This window comes from Sinohyriopsis cumingii, chromosome 13, assembly GCF_028554795.1.
Source record: "Sinohyriopsis cumingii isolate HCF-2022 chromosome 13, ASM2855479v2, whole genome shotgun sequence".
Classification (NCBI taxonomy): Eukaryota; Metazoa; Mollusca; class Bivalvia; order Unionida; family Unionidae; genus Sinohyriopsis; species Sinohyriopsis cumingii.
This window is the reverse complement of record NC_142973.1, coordinates 70,641,880-70,659,250: the sequence shown is the minus strand read 5'-3', so window position 1 is coordinate 70,659,250 and position 17,371 is coordinate 70,641,880. Positions and strand designations below refer to the sequence as shown.

The 17,371-nt window shown below is 34.6% G+C and overlaps 1 protein-coding gene across 1 annotated transcript in view; it reads left to right on the top strand.

Annotated features, from left to right (window-relative positions):
• Positions 1 to 17,151, top strand: part of LOC149785805 (uncharacterized) — a 36,780-nt gene extending 19,629 nt beyond the window's left edge. Inside the window, exon 6 of the mRNA XM_089979741.1 lies at positions 6,913 to 17,151. Coding sequence (XP_089835867.1) covers positions 6,913 to 7,015 — 103 coding nt within the window. The 3' untranslated portion in view covers positions 7,016 to 17,151. The remainder of the gene's footprint in view (positions 1 to 6,912) is intronic.
• The last annotated feature ends 220 nt before the right edge of the window (positions 17,152 to 17,371 follow it).

Sequence of the window (17,371 nt, the reverse complement as noted above, 5' to 3'; positions counted from 1 at the left end):
CACACACGATTTTACCTTTATATGAGTATTTTCTACATAAACAAAATGAATCCGTACACGTCATTGTGGCCTACTTTTGGCCCTGGTTCATCCATTTTAAATGGAATAGCCATCACAAGATTTTGTTCCTTATTTTTTTGTCAACACAAACTAATCTATTTCTTCAGTTAATCTCTTTGAATATTTTCCTTGGCTTGCTAGGAGCAGCAGATTGTCAGATATGGTAAGTTAAGATAATAACATATACTTTGCTAAAGCATTGGTTATGTTTCTTGGTATGGAGTAAAAGAAAAGTCCTTTTGTTACTGTTTAACCTAAAAGTGAATGACTGTCATGTTAATAATTGTCTAGATTGGTATAGTGATTGGCCTCAGATTGTCATTTTTGTATGCATGTGATGTTGGCCCTATGGGGTTGGGAGTATTCAGCAAGTGAGATTTCAGTCCCCAATTTAGGTAGAATAAAGTAGAAGCTGAGAATCTGGAACCAAAGTCCAGTTATTGGAGGAACAGATTTTTACACTGGGACCACAAATAATTTAAGTTAAATTTTCCTTTCGGATAAAAATGATACTGCGACTCTCATTTTTTGCAGCTATATATACCTGCTTATAAGTGTGTTCCAACTGCAGACTACTAATCCAACGGATAAGCAGACAGTCACAGGTGGATTTTTGTTAATCTAAGACTCCAAAAAATTTGGGCTGTAACTTTGTAAAAAAAATTAAACAAATTTCTTGAGATCACTGCAAGGTTCAATATTGGTCCTTTTCTTGTAAACCTGAATTCTTTTAGACAATGCATGTACATAATTTATAAATAAAATAAAATAGTAATGCCTATTATTCTCCAATTCCTACAACTTAAGAAAAGAATATGATGGTATAAATACTCCTAGAGTTTTCATTAACAGCAAGTTGGTGGCAAAATACCTGCCTTCTTTTTCATTTTATGCTATTTCTGCAATGTATACTATCATTTACTGTATAGGGTCTGAGTTAATGGATCATAATTAACTGTTACAAGGAATGACCCAACATTAGAAGGAAAAGAGAGAGAAAATCCAGTATACTTGTTATTGTGTGCAAAAGAAACAAAATTCTGTTATTATTGTTGTTCTTATTATTATTTATATTATTATTATTATTATTATTATTATTATTATTTACCATATGCATATAAAAGATATTTCTGTTATTGATAGAAGATACCTTACTGTCGTGTGTTAAGAAATATTAATCTATAATCTTGGCCAACTACATGATCCTATGTCAAAGAATACCAGTTTAAAAGAATTTTCTGTTCTTTGATGCCAAACAACCCCACTGTTCCAGTTGGAGTTCACTAACTCATATTTCTACTCAATTTTTACTGCTTAGCAAGTTGCAAGTTGACATTTTCTGATCTTAAGTTGGAATGGGAAGAAATTTTCTTGTATGCTTATTTTTCTCTAAACGTTGATTTTGGTTAAAGTTCTTTCATTTGCCTATATTTCCTAAACCCCATAGAGTCCGATCACATTTGGCTTGAATCGTTATGAAATTGAGACAAATCATTCTAAGACATGCTTGCTTTAGTCTTTTTCCATTGGGTCAAGGTTATGATAGAAATATGCATCATGGTTTTTGTTATATTTTCTTAATACTTGGCTTGAGTCATTCTGAAGCAAAGACAATTCATTCCAAGACATATGCTCACCTTTTGACAATAGGATCAAGGATATAGTCATGGAAATTTTGCATTATGGTTTTAGTGTAAGTTTTTCATTTGCATATACAGGTATTTTCAAAACCCCATAATGGATTTAATCGTTCTTTGGATGAGCCATTATAATGATAAAACAATAATGTGATATAAATATCCTTTTGACCTTGGTGGTAAGGTCGAACACTTTACAGAAATGATATGATCATGGGCTCAACATGTAGACCCAGACCTTGCTGATTTTTATGCATCTGCTGGTTGTCAATCTAGAGACTTTTGCACATTGGTCGTGTGTCATGTGAGTTCTTCAGTAGTTTTTTGTGGTATTTTTTATATATTCTAATAAGTGAACCTTTTGTATTTTCATGCATTGGCACATATTTATAATGGAATAGAAATGAATCCACAAAGAAGTAAGTAGTGTTTTATCCCAATTTACAACATGGCTATTTATGTTTCATAGTTTTATATAATCTTTCCACTAAAGAGCAGCTACTTTCAACCAAGTCAACCCAAGCCTTACTGCATAATTCTGGAAAATACAGAGTTCAGGGATTATGGGTGTAAAATAGGGTTAGATGGAGAAGATATTTTACATACAGGCTGTATATACATGTCTGCATGGCAGGTTTATTTGGTAGAGTTATTGACAAAGATTTCCATATTTTGTTTGTCAAAATATTGCACTGTGTGTACTAATAACATATCATGTGTGCTGAAGAGTGTTTTAAAAACAATTCCAGTTACTTTTTCAAATAAATTAATCAATCAGATAAATGGAATAAATGTGCATTGTTACCTTAAAAGTATGAGTGAATCTACAACAGTAGAAGATGAGGATTAATTTATTGCTTAAATGAATGATGAATGAAAGTTTTGATGCTGCAGTAGTCCCCCTCTTATAAGGCCACCCCTAATGCAGCAGGGAAGTGGCCTTATAATGAGGGTGGCCTTTCTAGAGGGGGATGACAAATGCGAATAGTAAATACATATGAAGAAAGTCTCATGTACATTTAATTCTAAAACATTTAATATTTTCATCAAAAAATCACATGCATGTTGTGAAATAAATGTAAAACAAACTGTCATCATTTTCAAAAGAATGCTATGAATAACCATTGATATAGTTTTAAAACTGTCTTTATAATTATGTTACATATCACATCGTCTGTCACTTTGTTGGTAACAGTCTAAAAAACAAACCAGTCTCGTCGCAATTAAAAAATCCTTGCTGTCATATACCCTGCATATATCGTTTAGTCTTTTGTTCAAATCTTCGACAACATCATTATTAACTTCAGCTGATTCTCCACTAAGGACAGAACACTTAATAATGTGTTGCACTTGAAATCTGTGCAACCATCCGTACTTGCGGTAAAGTCGTCATATCCCAATTCAACTGACAAAATTGTTGCTTTTTCTTGTCATTCAAATCAGGATACAAATGTCTCCTGGCTCAAACAATCTTTCTTTCTCCGTCCATTTCACCTTCCCACTTCTGCAGAATTGTTTCATTATCTTTCATGATATTGTTTATCTGAGTCTTCCCGACATTAGTTTTCTGCAAGGATTCTCGACACACACACCCACGTCAGTTGAATTACTTTCACTTTCTCTTCTAAACTGAGAATTTTTATTTTCCTCGATGACCTGTTGATCTATTTGCAGTAACTTATTCATGTTGCCAACTAAAATACTGATAAAACAATTTTGTATGCATCTAAACAAATTGCCGTGTTTTTTTAAAGGAAGTGATCTGTCATGTGATTTGTTAGTCGCAGTCTGGTACCCTATTGTTTTTATACATTTCTTTACACTAAGTGAGAGAAGCCAAAACGGCTTCGATATGTACCATTAACATCACGCAGATTTGACCTCGCAGCCGTTAGGATTTGTAATTTTGACAATTATTGTCAGTAGTAATAGCCACTAATTATCAAAGTGAACAAGCTCAACATCTTACTAAGGGAAGCCATAAAGGCTATCAAACCATTTTCCTGCTGACTTGTGTATTGTACATCGATACTGCCACTTATAAGCTGTTACTACTGTTCAGTAATTGTAATCTTAACAATTATCAGTGACTAAACCGGACATCTTATGATAACACAGCAGTAAGGCTAAGTGGATTACATGTACTTACCCTTTTGTATGGATTAAAATTTGAGTCTTTCTCGGTTTTTATGGAATAAGTTTGGCTTCTTGTGAGGCGTAAATGATATATTAACCTTAGTGGTACATGTACTTTACTCAACACTTCTTTCAGTAACGAAAACCTGACATCGGGAAACAGAAATCGGATTACTTAACACATGTTATGAATAAAATACTGGTTCTGGATACATATTCAAATAAAATGCGGCCACTTGTGAGGGGTAAATTTTATATTATTGCACTAATATGCTGGTTGCGTTAATCGGGTGGCCTTTCTTGAGGGGTACTTTTGAACACAAACGTGTCGGTGCCAACGGATTCTGGCCATAAGGAGTGGGTGGCTGCTGGTCAGGGGGGCCGTTCAAGAGGGGGACTGCTGTATATATTAATGGAGACACACCTTGATTTTGGCATTGTGATTCTTTAAAGCCACTTGCAATGTTTTTTTTAAAGGAATTTTTATTTGATTATTGTCCCTATGAGCATGATAAGAATGGGTGTAAGAGTATTGTGCCACGCATTATATTTTTTTTTAAAAACCAAGATTTATTTTCAGTTTTTTGTAGGCACAATTCATTAACTTAACCATGTCGAATCTTATGAAATGCAAATCTTAAACACTTATTTTGTTAATTATTATTTAAAATGGAAATTTGTGTATCACTGAATTTTCAGTTCAGTTTGGCAGGATTGTTTCCTTTCCCAGATCCCGACACTACAGTGTCTTGATAAGATATATGTACCAAAGTGAGACATGGTTGGTTGGCATTCATTAGTCTCGATGATGGAAGTGCACCAATGAGAGATGTCCTGGTTGGTGGTTGTGCAGCATCTGCTGTGGCTATAGACCCCAACACGGGAGTGGCATTCCTTGCTACACTTGAAGGTTGAGTCTCGTGTGGGTTGGAGTTGCTTCTTCTTTCTTTGAGATCGCTTTTCATCTGCTAGCAAGCGTAGCTTGTCCTCACCTGCTTTCAGACCAGTGATCAGAGTGTGTTGCCAGCTGGACCTGTCTAGAGCAAGCTCTTCCCAGGACTCTCGTGTTGTACTTGCAGACATCCTTGAAGCGGAGATGTGGCCATCCAATCGACCTTTTGCCAGAGGCAAGTTTCGAATAAAGAAGGTCTTTGGGTATTGTCTGTCAGCCATCCAACGAACATGTTCCAGCCATCTGAGTGTGACCATGCCAGGAATCTTGGTACGTTCAAGCACCTCGTTGTTTGTTACTCAGTTGCTCCAGGTGATCCTGAGTATGCATCAGAGTCATTGCATGTGAAAGGCGCTCAGTCTTTACTCTTGTGAGGGATACAGAGTCCAGGTTTCACTGGCATACAGGAGCAGCTTTGGAGGGCATCCAATATTTGCCCGGATTGTGAAGAGTCCGTCTCTGATGACAAGGTTGAATGCCTTGGTGAGGTCTATAAAGGCCAGGAAGAGGGGTCTGTGTTGTTCCCTGCATTTCTCCTGCAGTTGCTCGATGGAGAAGATCATGTCGATTGTGGACCTCTCAGCGTGGAACCCGCACTGCTACTTGGGATACACTCTGTCAGCAAGCATCTGCAGTCTGTTCAGGATGATGCATGCAAAGACTTTACCTTCGATGCTGAGAAGGGATATGCACCAGTAGTTGTTGCAGTCACTTCTGTCGCCCTTGTTCTTGTGCATGGTAACGATGTTGGCATCTTATGTCCTGAGGCACTACACCTTCATCCCAGCACTGGCAGAAGAGGTTTTGCAGGTGTGTGAGCAGCACGCTGCAGCTGCACTTCATGACTTCTGCTGGGATGCCATCCTTCCCTGAGGCTTTACCTAAGGACAGTTTGAATAGGGCATATTGGACAAAACAAAGACTTTTCTGACCATCTCTTTCAGCTTTGATTATACATGGCCAGAAATGTTGGCTTTGTGCCTGAAAGTGGAACCTATCATTGACACTAACCTGGTTGAACAAGACACCATTTGAACCACCTTCAAAGATATCATTGACCCACCTTTCATTCAAGACCTGCTTCCTCATTGCATTAGCAACGGCAGGCAGAATCAGCAAAATACATGCCCTATCAGTGCTTCTGAATTACATGCAGCTCTGACAAGATGGGTCAGTTTCACTCATCACCAAGACAGGCTTCTGTCCTTAAAAAGAAAGAGCCTCTGCACTGAGGGAGATCATGCTTATTTGTACCTCTCAAAAAATAACAGGAAGATATATCAGCACAGACCCTTTTATCCTGGATAAAGTGGGTTATTCACTCTGCATATTGAGAAATAACTCCAGCTTGATGAATTTGTTATGCATATTTGGCTCACAAGGTTAGAGCAGTTGCCACAAGCATGGCATTTGACTGGCACTGTTCTCTGACATTTATTCATGCCATGGGATGGAGATCTGAATCCACATTTGCCAGCTTTTATCTAAGAGATCTTTCATTCCCAAATGGATCAACCTGATCTGGTGGGACCTGTATCCATATCTGTACAGGTAATCTTTCCATTAGTAATAAATAGTCATGGGATTTGCCCTCAGTTCCTATAACAAGGGTAGATTACTCTGCCTGATCATCACCTAGGTGGGCTGATAAGCTTCTTTTTAGCTAAAAGTGTTATCCAGGAGAGCTGGCTTTGTGAAGTAGTAGAAGTAGTTTTACTATGGTATTATGATTGGATAAGTGTTCTTGAGGAAACTCGTTTTACTAGAATTGATTTTTTCCAAATAAATGCTACATGAGAAGCTTTTTTCTTAAACAGGAAGGAAAGACAGTCATAAATTGGTCTCTGATGACCAGTAGGCTTAAATATTTTTCAAAAGCTGTATTGTCTAAAATTTTCAGTTTGATTCTATGTTATTATTTCTTTAGAGTTTTATTAAAATTTCATATTGTCACAGGGTGCATTGAAATGTTAGAAATGAGCAAACATCAAAATGCAGTCATAATATAACAAATGTGTTGAAATTTATTTATGGTGCTGAATTCAAAATAAGGAAATAAGATTCACTTGGCAGTTTATCAACTTATGGATTTTTTCTTATCAAATAAACTAACTTGTTTAATTTCAGAGGAGGCGACTACAGTCCAACATCAGGACAAGTCCGATGCCTCTGCAGGCCATCCTGGGAAGGATTGTTGGATGTGCGGCCTTATGTGTCTGATTATTACTAAAGACTCAACTCTTTTCTATTATCCTCTTACTATTGAATTTGTTGTTTTGGGGTGGGGTTTAGAGCATTTTGCCTGTTTGTTTTTTCGGTCATTCTTTTGTTACACCTTCAATATCTCAGTCCCAATTTCACCTTCTCTTATGAAAATTAGTACAAAGATGTATCTCAGGGAAAGTAACTCAACTATACCAGTGCTAGATCAGTAATTTGCATACTTGAGTGACTTGTAATTTCACCTATTTGTTACATCTGCAGTGTCTTGGACTTCAATTCACCTACACATGCAATTTGGCATGCAAATACCTCTTTGTGGAAGTAACTCAGCAATTCCAAAACTATCTATTTTTATGCTTGAGTAATTGTTCTCTTTTTTGTTATTCATTGCTTCCACATTATCTTAGACCGTTTTGCATGTGTACATATATCAGGTATATCAAAACTAGGTGAATATGACCCAGTTTCCACACGAGTGGGTTTTTTGGTCAGACATCTGTTTATTACACTCTTAGTATCCTTGACTATATTTCACCTATAACTGAAAATTGCAGTTATCAAGCTCATTAATCCAACTATATAAAAATTATATTACACTGACCTAATTTTCATATTTGAATTAAGTTTTGTATTTGCAGCAATTTTTGTGTTACACCATCAATATCTTGCACCCATTTCACCCCCCACTCATGAAACTTGGCATGTAGATGCAGCTCAGTGAGGATAAATCATTGATAAAAAATAGGTTACTATGACCTAATTTTCATGCTAGAATTACTTTTTTAATCTGCGCCTTTTGGCAGAGTATATTTTGCTGCGACCCTCTCTGTCCATATGACTGCCCATCTCTGTAAACTTTTACATGTCAGCATAACAAGTTCAGTTCTACGGCACCTACTTTCACCAAACTTTACAGGTAAGCTCTATTTGACAGAAAAGAAAGAAGCTGTTCTGTTTGGTGGCAAATGTCAGTGTCACTGTGACTAAAATAAGAAATATTGTTTCCACACAGTAATATTAATTGTACATCACAGACCTGGATCAAACTTTGGATGGCTTGTACTTCGGCAGAGGAAAAACCTGTCATGTTAGGGGTCAAAATGTCAAACATCAAGTTCACTGACTGTAAAAATGGTTTTAACCATGTATCTTCTCCAACATTTGTGGAGAACTTGTTCAGAAAGAAAGAAACCTATTGATTCTTTGGGATTCAGAGATCAAGATCACCAACTTAAAGAAAACATATGGGTTTCGCATAATAACGTTAGTTGTAAACCATACACCATGACCAGACTTTGTTGATATTTTGCACTTAAGGTTTCCCAGAAGCATTTGATTTGGGAATCAAAATGTCAGTGTAGCTACAAGAGAAATTGGTTTCACAGAATGACTTTTGTTTTAGTGTAAAACAATTCAATGACCAAACTTTGTGGATGGCTTGCACTTGGGTAATAGAGGAACCTATAGATTCTATGGGCACAGTCATTGCTAGTTTAATAAGAAAATAATGGTTTCTAGTTTAGTTCAGGACCATGTACCCTAATCAAAGGTCCAGGTCATTGAGGCTCACTGAGTTAACCTCCTCAGTAAGTCATGTTTATATAATACACATTAAAACAAGGGCAGCTTTGCTTTTGTTACACACTTAATATTTCTTAACCCAACACCTACACATGAATTTTTTTTATATGAATGCATCTCAGTGAGAGTAATTCATTGACACCAAAACTAGGTGGCTGTCACCAATTTTGGGTGCAAGATTGACTCGTGTATTTTCTCCATACCATTCTTTTTGTTGTCAGCTGCAGCAAATCTGCTGCTGCTGGCAAGGGGATTTGTTTTTACAAGTCAACATCTTCATTCATTTAATTTGGTTAACTGCATTTTTTCATTAGAATGTAAATCCTTGCAGGAGTTTTAGTAACACACAAATTACAAGTTAAAATTGATAACCTGTATGTATAAAGTACAAATTCCTGTGCTTTTGGCTTTTAAGAAAGAACAAAAGAAATTTAAGAAATAAAAGGGATGCAAATAAATAAATCTGTATTTTCTAAAATATGCATGCCTCCACTGCAGACCCCAAAAAGTAAAGTAAAAAAAATATTCATTTATTTTAGAAATGTGAAAATTTGCTATAATGACAAGAAAATCTAATTGGGGAACATGCATAAAAACATACATACTTAATTTCATTTGTCCATCTTCTTTGACATTTTTCCTAATCTTACTTACAACGTTGTCAGAAAAAAAGATTGCCAACAGATCAAAATGCATTTAAATCAGTTGACCTTACATGGATACAAATATGCTTATGAAATTTTAATTTGACTACAATGATCAGGTTTTGCCCATTCTTGCCAAGTTTTCTTTTGACAGACAGATAAATGGATGGATAGAAATGACCTAATTTTTGTATGTCCCTGCTGCAGTTGGGGCATGTATAAAAAATTATCTCTCAGGTAAATACAATTTTCTAGATGTGTAAGGCTCATATACTTCTGGAAAAATATAAATCAGGATTTTGTATCAAGTGTTTCCTCGTTTGACAGGAAACCTCATTTCACAGAGTATTTATAAGGTAACAAAACAAGGGAATCTTTACCCGAGAAGGTTAAAAAAAATGTAACATCTTGAACAGTAACCATATTTACTTGACACAACTGCAGACTGCATTGATCTTGATCTGCTGTCACAATGCACTGGCAGATTAGGGTCTATGTAATTTCTTTGGCCTAATCAATAGAACAAACAGTGTAGACCCTAATCTGCTGGTGCACTGTGCAATGGCAGATCACAGTCTATATTGTGTGCAGTTGGACCTGACCTATAAGTGAATATATACGGTCTGTTTACCAACAATAAAGTTACCACCTTCATCCATTTTTCATTTGAGACTGGTCATATATTGGGTATCTTTATTTTGTTTAATGGTTTTAATAGTTTTGTTGAAATTTTTATTTTCTATATGCAATATAATTTTAAACTGAATCTCCAGGATCAAAAACTACATTCACACAAATAGTGTTGCTGACATCTGAAATATCAATATATTGACATTAGTTTAAATTGAATTTTGTTTCATATTCCATTATGAAATGTATATTTATACAGATATTGTATAATTACGAGGATATTATTTCTCAGTTTTACTTCATTTTGTTGTTTTATAAGCCTACAGTCTTAATGAAGAACTTCTTGTCTTCATACTTTGATTTTTTATGCAAAGTCTGCTCCAATTAACAGGGTTGAATCAATGCATGCTTCAGTTTTGTTTTGCTTTTATATAACAAATTTGAGACTTTCTTTAAATTTGAATCAAATGCTCAAGGCAAAGTATCATAATGAATGCTCAAGGCAAAGTATTATAATGAATGCTCAAGGCAAAGTATTGTAATGAGTGCTCAAGGTAAGGGATCATACTAACTGCTTGAGGCAAAGGATCATACTGAGTGCTTGAGGCAAGAATTCATTCTGAATGCTCAGTGCAAGGGATCCTTTTGAATGCTTGGGGCAAGGGATCATACTGAATGTTCAAGGAAGAGGAAAGCATTGAATGCCCAAGGCAGAGAACAATATGAAATAAAAGATATCACATTTTTCTCTGTATGGATATCACACAGTTGTAAGAAAAAGATGGACCCTGATTTGCCTAGACAGTGTGATGATATTATCAGAGACTTACAGTTTAAAATCTTATGTACAACAAACCGTATGAACCCTATTTGATGGTACATTATGTGATGGCAACCTTAATCTGTACTGGTTATCGCAGTTGGAAGGATGTTTTACATCAATAAATATAGTAATCAGATGGGTTTTTTAAACATATCTTTTGATAATCAAAATTTGTAGTGGTCCCACACAGCAGTATAACTCAAACTGCTCCAGTGGCCTGGTGGTTAGAGCATCTGCCTCGGATGCAGGAGGTTGTGGGTTTGAACCCCATGCGAGTTACACCAAAGAATTTTAAAAATGGTACTAACAGCTGCCTCACTAGGCACTCAGCATTTAGAGGTTAGTGTTTGGACTGGTCAGCCTGGTGTCAGGATAATGTGACTGGGTGGGACATCATGCTACATGTCTGCAGCATGATGCCCCAGTGCCAGACATCACTATAAACTGTCACACTGCAGACATCGTAGCGATATGACTGAAAAATTGTTCAAGCTACGTTAAGAATCTAAATCACACACTCAATATGCCTCACTATAACACAGTCCCATAGTTATGGTCATGGCTCATTATGTAGTAATAATGCTGTATATAATATATAAGTCAGTCTCATATAATACTGCCCCTTATATGAAATGGATATGGTGATAGACCCATTATATTAAGTAATAGTAATACTGTTGATAATGTAACTCACTATAAGGTGATCTTGCATGTGACATGGTCCCTTATATAACATCATTGTCATGGATTCCAATATATTATGTAGTAGTAGTAGTAGTAATACCATGTATAAGGCAATCTGATATATAATGCCGTCCATTGGATAAGATGGTCCTGGATCCCATTATATTATGTAGTACTAGTACAGCAATACCATGTAATGTACCCAGTATAAGGTGTTCTCATGTACAACATGGTCCCTTGAGTAAGATGACTATGGTCCTGGATCCCATTATATTATGTAGCACTAGTACAGCAATACCATGTAATGTACCCAGTATAAGGTGTTCTCATGTACAACATAGTCCCTTGAGTAAGATGGCTATGGTCCTGGATCCCATTATATTATGTTGCACTAGTACAGCAATACCATGTAATGTACCCAGTATAGGGGGTTTCATGGTTACAACGGATTACTGATCGTAACGCCTAAAATTACCTCCCTTAGCTCCAATGTGCATGCCCACAAAAAATTTCCAGTTCCAGATAGTTCACCGTTCTACACTTGGTTAGCGAAACATAGTCAACAAAGGAAGGTATCTTAGCTGTACTACAACAGATCATTATGGCTAAACCAGTGAATCATTTATATATGTCAAACATAGTACTTTCATACTAGGAGAATAATTAAAGACATTAAATCAGATAATTAAATTCAGTGTCCATGCTTACATTATATCAGATAATTAAATATTATTTACTTTCCATACTTAAATGATATCAAATAATTAAATTGAATACACTGTCCATACCTGATAATATAAATTCATTATCCATAATTTCAGATTCATCTGTAGGAACATTTCACTCTGCTCTCCGATTTTAAACATTTATTGCACATTTTTGGTTATATAACTTCAACGAAAACAATCTTAACAATTTGCATTTTTCATACGTTGATATATCCTTCTTTTTCAGTTATTTTCGTACGGCTAATAGTTCATTTATAACACGTGTTAAGAAAGTTATAACACATGTTCGATAAGAAAATTATAACATGAATTTGATATGTCAGCTGATTTGCAATGCTGAATATTTTAAACCAGAATTTTTTTTAAAAAAGTTTTAAATGGAACTCAGTATTTTAATGGATCCAGAGGAACTTAACAAAGAAATAATTACATTAGCTATCATAACGATAAACGAGCATTATTAATGCAGACTGAATATTTTTTGATATTTGGGTGTAAATATCGTACAATATTCAGATTAAATAACATGCCCAATGACTTTTTGTGTAGTTCCATTTTCATTTTGACCTTTGAAACATCAAATATCGGATGGTACATGCAATAACTTTCAGCATGATTTTTCTTTGCTGATGCTGACACGTAATAACTCTCAAACTTCCTGGGGTCTTTAGACAACATTTCTGATTGCCACCAGCAAATGCATCTAGAACAGCCTTCTTAAAATTAGTTTAATTCTGTTTAACTTTCCTTGCATCAAATATGTAAGTTTTAAAGATCCAATTATTTCACAGATTCCGTCATATTACTTTGGTTCGAAAGATAATGAAGTTCTGAAATGGGCAGATAATATTTATTTGAAAGCTGGGAGCAGCACAAGTTAGTGATAAAAATAAAAGATGTTAAAAAATTGATAAAATATTGACAGAATTTTTTTTTAAGATAGTGAGATATCGATCCTGCTTGCATAATGTGAGTGGTCTGTCGCATTTTATTGATCTACATCTGCCATCTTAATTGATTGAACTTTCCGGAAGTGAGTTGCACTGATATGCCCTCTGGTGTTTTCAAGGGGAGATACTAACCGTGAAACCCCCTATAAGGTGTTCTCATGTACAACATGGTCCCTTGAGTAAGATGGCTATGGTCCTGGATCCCATTATATTATGTAGTACTAGTACAGCAATACCATGTAATGTACCCAGTATAAGATGTTCTTATGTACAACATGGTCCCTTGAGTAAGGTGGCAATGGTCCTGGATCCCATTATATTATGTAACACTAGTACAGCAATACCATGTAATGTACCCAGTATAAGGTGTTCTCATGTACAGCATGGTCCCTTGAGTAAGATGGCTATGGTCCTGGATCCTATTATATTATGTAGTACTAGTACAGCAATACCATGTAATGTACCCAGTATAAGGTGTTCTCATGTACAACATGGTCCTATCATTAAGGTGGCTATGGTCCTGGATCCCATTATATTATGTAGTACTGGTACAGCAATAGAGCAAGGAATCATTATTTTTCCTTTTACTAGGACACAATGAAATACCTGTGTAACTTGGTTATTACTTTTTCTTTTGTTTTGTGGAATGCAGTCAAGAACTTGAACTGCATTTGGCTTGTCGGAGGGAAGTGCATTTTATATTAATGTGGCTTATATCTCTGGCAAGGCAGGATTTCTTAGTGTCATCTGTTCATTTTAGCATTCAAAGAAATATCATACCTGGAATCAAATTATGGCAAATTATCTAAAGGTTTTCAAAATTAGCAAACAAACATAGCATGCCATATTCATCTGACATTAGGTTGATTCAGGGTTTCATCTTTAGTTATCACAGAGGTTATAGTACGTATAAATCATTTTTATTTATTACATAGGAACTCTGTATGAAGCAGCTTTCTATGCTTTGTCAGATTAAGAGCAGAAATTTTTTTTGTTAAAACAAGTTCACATAGCAATTGTCTAAACATATTTATTTTTATATAGTATATGAGATTTTCCAATCTGTAGAAAATCTGAGAGTAGGTTATTATACCTTTTAGTTTTCGTATTACCCAATATTTGATTAATTAATGTAAAGCTGCAAAATTACATGTGAATACCATACATACTAGTTATGGATAGGTACCAGGCCTGGAACTGGCTGGGTTTTGCACTACCTGAAAATACCCGGTCAGGCCAGACCAGGCCAGGTTTTAAAGATATATATTTTATCTTGCCAGATTGGGTTCTCTACACCCCCCACCCCACCCCCAGGTGAGAAATAAAAGAAAACTTGTTATGGTTTATAAAAATGGGGGATTGAGAGAGGGAATGGGGAAACTGAACATAGTGATAGTGGAGAAACCCAACCCAGTTTGTTTTACCTAATTAGTAGAACAAACAACATAGACCCTGACCTTGTGGCTCATTATGTGATAGCAGATCAGGGTCTATGTTGTTTGCAGTTGTACCTGATTTTCACATGGTTATATTCAGTACAATCTGTTTGAACTGGTTTCTGAGTGTTTTGGATCCCTGATTTTTGAAGCAGAAAATCTTTTTCACATGTTCTGATATGTGTATCACCATGTTTTCCAGTGAAGAACACTGATTTTGGAGTATCAATAACTTTTGTTAAATCATGTTTATCGTACATTACATGACATCTGTATAGCATTTGGACTGATGCATCACCACTCTGAATTCATTTCATCATCAGAACCATGAAAGTTAGTAGCCACAAAATAGATGTAATTTGATGTCAAAACCACAAAATTCTGTACTGGCAGATTAAATTTTTTCTGTATAGAATATTTACTCTTTGGGAAGTATGAAATATTTATCACAACAAATCAAAATCTATGCACCTTCTTCATAAATTGTACATCTTTCATAGGGGATTTAAAAATTCTTTGTGCCATGAAATGAAGTTTTATTTCAACTAAATTAAGTGTACATTTAAATATTTTTACTGTATTGTGTTCATGAATATGAATAGTCAAGGGAAATACAAATGCAGCACTTGGAGTTGTAATACATATATTTGTAGACATTATCTCATTTGCTGTGTACTTGAATCTGTCTCATAGATTGGGAATAATTTTCCATCACGTTACATTGGGTCATTAAATATTTAATTTTTATGAAAAGTAGATTTTAAACTTGACAGCCTTTTCTTAATACTCTAAATCATTGGTTTATACAAATTCTTTGTTTTGTTAGATGAAGGACTTCATATTGGTTATGTTATACATGTATTACATTCTTATCCAGTGATTTGTAAAACAGCTATAGATTTTTGTCTACGTTATATCACCTATATGCGGAAAAAATGGTTTAAAAGATTGTTAATAAACGAAAATACACAAAGACATAAAAAAACAGAATTGGCTTATTACTAAGATGGTAATTTGTCAGTTAGTTGTTTTAAAACTGCATTCCCTCCCAAATCCTACATTAAAGCAATATGAGGATCATGTTTCTTATAACTTGCTACTATCTAACATAATTGTCATGCTGCCAAAATCGGTTTGGCATATTTATTTTTGGGGAAAACCCTGGTTTTGCAGACTACTGATGGTATTAATTACATTCATTGATGTGGAAAGTTTGAAAATGAGACTTGCTTTTTTCCAGACTGTAACTGTAAAGAATGATTAGATGACTCTTCTAGTTTTTGATTGGGTTTATTGTACACTTGAGGTGGAACAGGTTTTAGGTCAGGCATAAATTGTCTTACAACAAATCCAAGAATATCAGAGTACATTCAGTACACCTTGGTTTATCTACTCACAGCTTAATGAGGGATATGCTATGTCCATTTGCAAGTGCCAAACCTACCTTTGTCCCTTAGATGTATGTGGCACATAGCATATTGAAATTCACACAGCTGATTTGTATCACATCTTCTCTGTCCACTGGTATGGGACCCCACTCGGATTCCATTTTTTTTCTTACTCGAGTATAGTTTATTTGAAATTATATTTCATTATCTTAATTAGGAAAGTTACTAAGTCATGTTTGTGCCATTATCTGAAATTTTTATATTATTTTTATATTCTCTTTTGCAAGGGAAAGCAGCTATAAAATCTAAAATCATCATTAAAATTGAATGTAAATGCTTCATGGATTATGTAGAATTCTGATTAGCAGTTGGAATTAATATTGTGCCTTAACTTGCTTGAATACAAGATTTTATTTTAGACTCTCATCCATTCATCTTGGCTCTCTATATCCCATATGCAATACTAGTACTGGCAATAATTTAAGTGTTATTTTATAGAAGAATGATAGATACATTGTTTCTTGAAATAAAATGGTGCTGTGTGAAAAAAGTTTTAAGGTGCGAACATAAACTTTTGTTGAAAACTAAATTGCACTTCATATCAGAAAAATATAAAATAATTATTTTGATGATGAAATTGGATAGTTTAATTTCAAAATACATTTCATGTGTAGATGGACTTAATTTCATTACTGTTCAGAGGTCTGTTTCAGAGATTTAATATTGAATTGAAACAAATTTCATTTATGAGGATTTATCTACATGTTTTCGAAGATTCATATTCCAAACATCAATTTTAAAAAAAAATGTTTTTAGTTGATTCATTAATTGCAGAATATTTATATTTGTTGTCAGATTTATACTTTTTATGAGTTAAGCAAAGAAGATGAATCACGAAAATGAAATATTATTTTATGCCAATACATTTACTTATAATTCTCTATTGCTACAAGTTTTAAAATAAATTGTTTGTAATGTTGTAAATTACTTTTAGGCATGTGTGTTGTTTTGATGTTTTGTTGGTCACTGTTTTTGTTAATTAATTTTAGTAAAGTAGGTGATCATGGTATAGATGTTAAATTAGTATAATTACATCATTACAAGAATGATCTCATTGGTTTAATTTTAATGAGATACAATTTAGAGCTTTTTAAAAATATTCTACATGTTGATATTAGTGAATGTATGTTCAATAGATTTTTGTTTCCACTCTAGAGTTCGTTTTGTATTGAGCTTTTACATTGTCACTTTACATTAAAGTGAATTTTGAATGCAAAAATAGTATTTGTGTTCTTTTATATTCCCATGTATGTCTTGGTAAGGATGCTTTTTTTAAAATCATGTCATCACATGATTTCTTACACATATTGGAACTTCTTGCTGTCACCAAGTCACTTTTCATTAGTTTACAGTAACATATGTAGGGAATAATGTAGCACTGTAACATATGTAAGGGTTATGCCCACCTTACTGCATAAAATTATTATTTTACACTTGTG